Source organism: Haplochromis burtoni, unplaced genomic scaffold, assembly GCF_018398535.1.
Source record: "Haplochromis burtoni strain Fernald_Lab_line unplaced genomic scaffold, NCSU_Asbu1 Contig_135, whole genome shotgun sequence".
NCBI lineage: Eukaryota > Metazoa > Chordata > Actinopteri > Cichliformes > Cichlidae > Haplochromis > Haplochromis burtoni.
In genome coordinates this window covers 1,245,355-1,252,748 of record NW_024582496.1, presented here as the reverse complement: position 1 = coordinate 1,252,748, position 7,394 = coordinate 1,245,355, and the positions used below count along the sequence as shown (strand labels likewise).

The 7,394-nt window shown below is 40.0% G+C and overlaps 2 protein-coding genes across 3 annotated transcripts in view; one reads left to right on the top strand and one right to left on the bottom strand.

Moving 5' to 3' along the window:
• Positions 1 to 6,483, bottom strand: part of ttc17 (tetratricopeptide repeat domain 17) — a 26,071-nt gene extending 19,588 nt beyond the window's left edge. Inside the window, exons 1-4 of the mRNA XM_005930801.3 lie at positions 6,272 to 6,483; positions 5,621 to 5,710; positions 5,301 to 5,470; positions 5,070 to 5,181 (exon numbers count right to left, since the gene is read on the bottom strand). Of these exons, the coding sequence (XP_005930863.1) occupies positions 5,070 to 5,181; positions 5,301 to 5,470; positions 5,621 to 5,710; positions 6,272 to 6,442 (543 nt within the window). The 5' untranslated portion in view covers positions 6,443 to 6,483. The remainder of the gene's footprint in view (positions 1 to 5,069; positions 5,182 to 5,300; positions 5,471 to 5,620; positions 5,711 to 6,271) is intronic.
• Positions 6,484 to 6,491: 8 nt separating this feature from the next.
• traf6 (TNF receptor-associated factor 6) overlaps positions 6,492 to 7,394 on the top strand; it is a 6,154-nt gene continuing 5,251 nt past the window's right edge. The window contains exon 1 of one of the 2 annotated variants that reach the window (XM_005930802.3): positions 6,492 to 6,616. In XM_005930802.3, coding sequence (XP_005930864.1) covers positions 6,507 to 6,616 — 110 coding nt within the window. In that variant the 5' untranslated portion in view covers positions 6,492 to 6,506. Of the gene's footprint in view, positions 6,722 to 7,394 lie in introns of both variants that reach the window. The other variant, XM_005930803.3, reaches the window with a different exon arrangement.

Below are 7,394 nucleotides of genomic sequence, written 5' to 3'. Positions count from 1 at the left end.
TCTTTAAGATCCTTTTTCACATCGTCTTTCTGTAATAATGAGCTGTTGAGTTTCCAATATGTAAATTTAATAACAGAAGAATTAGAAGGGAAGTTAAACAGAGGGAAGGGCATTAGGGAAGTTAAATTTATTTTAATATATATGGCTTTATGATCTGTTTCTGGAGAAGGCCATGCACCTACATCTATGCTATTGATGTCAAAATTCTATGAAACTAACCAACAGTCTATCCTTGAATGTCTCGAGTTAGAATTGTTGCACCAAGTAAACATTTTGGACTGAGGATATTTGAATCTCCAAATGTCTGTGTGTTTTAGGCGTACCATAACAGCTTTCAATGTAGTATTAATTCTGTTCGAATGTCCTGGAAGAAATTTATCTAATTCAGCATCCATAATACAGTTAAAGTCTCCACCTAGTAATAATTTTGCATTTGGAAATTTATTTAACCAGCTAGATATTTTTTTTTTCCAATCGTCAAAAATAAATGATCATTTTCTAGCTTCGTGTTAAACCCATATATGTTAGTTACAATTAAAACTAAATCATTATATTTTATGACTTGACATATGTAATGACCTGCAGAAGAACTGAGGGTCAGGGAATATTGAAGAGTTTATGTGTGAATTTCAGCACCATTTACGAAGCCTCGACCTCCAACAAAGTAAGCAGATTTCCCTTCTTCACATGCTTTCTTTATAATGGGCCACAGCTTCAGTCTGTTTTCTTTGTCCTCTCTCGTCAGGTCTTCAGTGAACCGCAGATGATTATATTGAAGGAAAGTATTGTTCTTGGCAGCTTTCCACACAGCATCACGAATTCTCCTTGAGATGAACTGGATGATGATCCCTCTGGGTCTTGGGTCATTTTGTTTTGGTTTCCCCACTAGATGAGCGATGTCTAAGACCTCTGGAAGCTTTTCCTTTTCTGCTGGCAGAACCGTTTGGCATATCTCAATCACTTTTGCGCACACATCTTCTTTCTCCAACTCCGGTACCCAATACAGTCTCAGGTTCCAACGGCGGTTGTAGCGTTCAACTTCAGAGATGCATTCGTCACATTTCTGTGTAAGCCACTCGTTTTTCTCAATGACCATAATCTTATCACTTGTGTCCTTTCATTCCGTACGAACTGTTCCTACCATTTCTTCAATGGCGTCACTTCTGGTGTTGATCAGATTGATCAAAGTGTTGACTGCATCAGCTTTCAGGGAGTCGCCATCAGAGTGACTGGTAGACAATGTTGGTTTTTTTAGCCACTGGAGGCTTGGAAGGCGTAACTGGTAGTGGTGGAAATTCTTCTTCAACCATCTGCTGACAATCCATTTCTTTCATGTAGCTATGGTCGCTAGCTAGCATGCTAGTTGCATGTGGTTTGCCCGAGTTACTCAGCCTTTTCTGAACAGATTTCGACATGTTGTTGTTATTAAATTTGGATTCAGATTTAGCAGGTTTTATTGCGCCGATCTTCAAAAAAGTCTTGGAAGCTAGAAAGACGTCAAATAGGTGCTATAAAACCGCTTTATAACATTCTAGTGCTGAGAGCTCGAAAAAAATACTCCTCTTCACGCCGCCATCTTGCTCGGCCCCCCAGTTAATGTATTTGAGTGACACGGTTAGCGCCCAGTTAGCTCCTAGCATTTCTCAACAGCTCTGCCTCCTTTTCAACTGCCCGAGACATTTAAACAATGGATAATCTGTTTACAAACAAATTCATGCTTTTCTCCTCAACAGAGAGCGTCCCCCATTTTAACAACAGCGCCGTAAAATAAGAAGAATGGCGCAGAATGTGTCACGTGAAGATTCATCAGCCAGATTAAGTGTTTACTGATAATTGACATCATCATGACTATTCCAACAATCCTCTCCGCACAGAGAAGCATAAACACACTTGACTATCACTAAATCAAATTAAACATGCGTTTGTAATGGCGCTACTTCAGTTTACAATACAGTTCATTCACTTGGTCAGCAGGTGGCGGTATCCTCGTACACTGGGGAGTAAACTGCCATTAAATGAAACAGAAGAAGAAGAAAAATAAAAATCTGCACATGCGCAGTACAGATCGGGTAGACTTTGCACATGTGCAGTAAGGATCGGGGAGTACTGATCCGTAACTATCTTTTTATTTTTCATTTTTGTCTACATTATATTGAAATGTTTCATTATTGCAACCATTTTAAGAGATAATTATTATTGTTAACGTCTTAACAGATACTCTGACCCGTAACGGCCGGAAGTAGACACCTTTCGCATATGCGTGGTACCGATCGGGTTTCCGGTACAGATCGGGTAGTGACATGGGGAAAGCCCAAAACTGCACTACCTCCACTTCCGTACCATTGATTCATTAATGCTGAATTCTCTCGCAGCTGCTCTTCCCACGTTGTTGCAGTATATTAATGACTAACCTCATATTATGGATGGATTATCTCAGTTGTTCTCCTGAGTGAAGTTTGGTCCGTTTACAGCATCCTGCCATGCAATTACATTTGTCTCTAACCACCAGAAACCCTCACGTTAACTTTTATCGAGTGGAAAAAAGTTAGCGTTCGTCCTTTAGCTTCACTGTGCTAATGTTATGCTAACTTTTGCTAGCAATCACGTAGCACATCATTATATACCAGCTAGTCCGACTTCAGTAACCCTACAAAACGTCACTGCTGTTTAGTTTTCTGTCTTCATTTATGTTGGAAGTGATAGCAGAGCTGTACGTTTTAATTTTTTGAGAAGTCTCTCAGTCAGAACATGCTATATCAACACTGATCATTTTATTAAAGATAAAATAATTTAGACAGTTTTTAACGCTCAGTGATGCCGCAGTGTTTGTTTGACTTTGGGACCTGAAGCAGAGGGAGTTTTGGACCCAGATTACTCCGCAGGGCTCCTGACTACGGCAGCCGTAACGCTCCGGCAATCCATCAAGCAGTGCGCCTTCATAGTCTACCAAAGTCGTACTAAAACATTTTTGAACAGATTTCTGTGCGCCGTGTACCACATAAAATTGATTCGAGGTGAGTAAGCACAACCAGAATTCATACATAAGGCACACTGTCGATTTTTGAGAAAATTAAAGGATTTTATGTGTGCCTTATAGTGTGTAAAATACATGATACAGAAGAAAAGAATATATCGCGATATATATCGTTACTGCACATGCTTCAAATTATACCGTGATATGGATTTTAGGCCATATCGCCCAGCCCTACTATTGTGACCCCATTTGACAGCAGTCTGCAGTAAAGACTCTCACAATTACCTAAAATGAGACTTGTAAAAACAAATAAAGTGAATAACATAAATACAAGCTTGACACAGTGCAGTGGTTATGACCTTCACATTACAGCAAGAGGGCCCGAATCCGCCAGCCGGATGAGGCCTTTCTGTGTGAAGTTTTCATATTCGGGTACAGGACAGTGGTGATTAACGTGATGTGAATGATTATCAGTCTCCCTGTGATGGACTGGCCAAGCTGTACCCTGTCTTTTGCTCTCTCACAAATGGGATAACCTACATCCACTCCACGACAATGAATTGGAAAAGTAGTTAAGAAAATAGACAGATGGAATATAAATACATGTTTTCCATGTCATTTAAATTGGTCCTGTTGTTTCTTGTTCATTTACTACCGTCTCCTTACGCATAAAAAAGGACTCCTAGTCTACTCTTTGCAGTGTGGAATACAGCTTATTAATTTAACACTGGTATCAGTACAAATCCTCTTTTCCAATGTATGGGAATAGTATTGGAACTAGAAAAACCTGGATCGGTGTGTACCTAATTAATGATAAACGTCTTGAGATTGGATTCAAGGAGAAATTTAAATTCAAACATCATACAAGTAAGTTTGTAGATAAACTGCAACAAAGGGTTGGTTTAAAACAAACAAACAAACAAACAAACAACAGTGGCATCAGCACCTCCTATAACATAAAAATAAATAATCACCGTTTTCATATTAACAAAATCCAAAACTGTAGGTATGTTATGTTATACTGAACTGTATTAGATGGCACAGTGGTAATTAACAGAAATGCACTTGATGCAATTTTCTTGGCCAATACCAATTTTATTCTAAGCGTGGCCTGCCGAAAACGATTGTTGCTGATTTAGATTTTCTTTCTAAGAACTAAAAGTGGCAGCATATACGAGCAAAAATCAATTATTCTTCAGAAAAATGTTATTATCATAAAAGACATGATTAAACTTTACAATTTCCCCCAGACCAAGTTACAGGATCTTCTCTCAATGATACAAATGAAAGTTGCTCAGTTATTGTAAAGAGGCATAAATGATTAACTTAAATGAGCTGCTATACATCCACTTATACCTGGCAAGCTTGACCTACCCAAACAAAAGCAGCTGCAATAAATATATATAACAAATCTAATGCCATTTAGTTACATTGTTTTCTACTGTGCTTAGAAAAATCACCAGGACCTTGAACCTTTTTACTCATCAGCATAGTTTCCCTCATAGCTCCTATGATCTTTTGCTCATACTGAGGCTGCTGCCTTGTGGCTGGCTGGCTCTGAGCTCTCGATGGCTTTAACTTTAGCCTCTTTGCCTTTGTTAGCTTCTTTAAAATGTTTAAGTACAGCTGGGCGAGGGTGTTTTAAGTGTCTAATAAGGTCTGTTGTTTATTTTAGCAAACTCTGCGTCTTCACTCACAGTAAATAAATTCTAGTTAAAGACATGTTAGCACAAGGCTGCAAGTGTGGGCATGACTACTTGCTCACGTTACCCATCTGTGTAACAGACCGGCTCATAATCAGACCCACATGAGACAGACTGGCTGATCTGGGATGAGCATGTCGGAAAACAGCAGATTCCAGTCCCTGGCTGGTCAGTTGGTCCATTTCTAGTAATTAAGTGTAAAATTGGCTTAAAGCCTAATTAAACAAGAACTGCCATGTAATTCCATGCAACTCTGCAATTCAGTTCCAGAGGTTAGGTTCAGGATAACATTTCAAAATATTTGTTGGGAAATAAAAAAGCCATGCAGATAATACTTGTCATCAAGCGGCCCTATATCCTCACAACAGATGATGAGCCTGGGTTCTACTCACCCTGAGGTGCTGGAAAGCATGGATACTATAAGGTAGTTCAAACACTTTTCCACAGTCTGGCTTCTCTAGATCTGGGGGTAGAGCAGACCTGGAATCAATGTAGTCTTCAGGTCTAGAAAGAAAAGAGGAGAAGAAAAGATGACAATTTCATCATAATCACACAGAGGCCGTGAAGTTATTTAGGAGCAGAAACCATAAATGCATATTTAAAAGCAAAATAATGGCACAGACCTGATGTCTTTGCTTTCCAATGAGACATAAGTGCCATCATACAGATCCAGGTCTCCCAGGGGTACCTTAGCCATTACACAGTCTGCATCCTCCTTGTAATGCCTCTGCTCCAAACCCGTATCTCGGTCCTCATTCTCCTCAATATGAATCTTCTGTGCCACTAGCTGCTTCTGCTCAACAATCAGAAAAGAAGGCAGCAGTGAGGCATGACAAACTGGAATTGGATCTTAAATTAAACGACTGAATTTAATTTAATAATGTAGTGACACAAACTACAGCGAATGACCAGCATGAATGAAAGAATAAATGGGTAAACCCACCTCCAGCTTCTTGAGGTAGTTAACGCGGGTTTCTTGCCTCATGAAGATTACAACATCGTGCGGGTGTTTCAGATTTAAAGGGGAGTCCACCTGAAAAGCAAACAGCGCGATCGTGACCGACGTGCTTAGCTTCGCTTACTTAGGCCGAAAAAGACTTGGGCAGTCGATTAATCTCTGATATGACAACATTCAGATAGTGTGGAGTCATTGATTTAACTAGTGCGCCCGATTGTTAATTTCACACACGCACACTCGTCTTGTCAGACGCTCCTAATACACATAAACATAAATACGTAATGTCCCTGTCTATAGTCGGCACCAAACACCACTGACGTTCTGGCATATCTGCAAGCGCCTTCCAATGGAGGCATACACACTGTCATAAAAATATAAGTGTTTATCTTGACCCGGTTAACCAAAAGATAAAGGAACTAGTCTGATAAAGCTAAACCACTTGGTCAAACAAGCGGGATTTTAATATCCACGGAACTTTCTTTCTAAATTCACAGTTGCTCAAGCTGACAAATGAGTCGCACCGAGTTAAATTATTATAAGTACTACAGTTACGTTACAGTCGGTGCTATGAAAAATAGTTAGCTTCATAAGCTAGCCGCCAAACGTAAGCGTTAGCAGGTCAATGAGCTGTCATACTTGCTGCTGAATTTTTCCGTCCTCTGTGACAACCCAGTGGGTCGTAGCCCCTCCGGAGTCCACTGCAAGTATACACAGGAGGATGAAAAGCTTTCCATGTAGCGACGTTTTCCGCGAATAGTTGACACGGCAGGGCAAAGACTCCGGGCAGATTTTCCTGAGGTCCGCCATTTTTCTGTCTCCCTTTTTCTTTTTCTATTTTTTTCCTGCGGCAACAATAGACTCCCACCAGGAGATGGCGCTCGCGTCTGCAAAGCGCGAAAAAAAATGTAATGACGTTTGGAAAAAGAAAAAAAACAGGAAATTCTGTAGATACCAAAAGTTCGAGACGTTTTCAAGGCAAAGGTGGGTGTGCTACGAGAATAAAAACCTGCGTTCACGGACACATTCGGAGCTTATAATGCTTTTGTCACCGATGTGAGGGACGTGATTTTGCTGCCCGTTGTTTTGGTCAGTGGTTTTCTTTTAATACTTTACTTTTGACTGCAACCAGATTCGCATTTGTAGTTCCGTATCCAGGGGCATGGCTGGTTCGTCAAGTGCCAACACTTCCAGTCGTTGTATGCAGACTGTTAGCTAGCTGTAACGTGTTTTATGTAAAAAAAGATTTGATACCGAATGTTGGAGTTTAGGCAGAACCTTATCGACTGACTGATGCTGACTAATGAAAAGTAAAAGTTACGCCCCATGTAGAGGAATAGTAGATTCAAGGAGGAGGTTTACGACGCCCATAGCTTGTACATGACTCACTGTACAGGTTGACAGTCTGGTTGGCATGTTTTTATGTACAAAGCTGCATATAGTCAAGGATGATTAGCTTATTTGGTTTGTTAAGCTAGGTGGGATATAAGGAGTAACGACAAATGGTACTAATCTTACAATCTAAATTCAAGACTGAGTCTTTAAGATTAATTCCAGTTGTTACAAAATGTGTTGTTCAGTATTATAGTTTAATAACCAACCAAAGACTACACTGCATATTTCATTAGTTCATACTCGGGTTTGTGAAGATTTCTCTATTTATTTTGGTTTGTTGCAAGAATCCAAGAATCTTCTCTGAAGTGAATTCCCACGTGTGTGTGTGTGTGTGTGTGTGTGTGTGTGTGTGTGTGTGTGTGTGTGT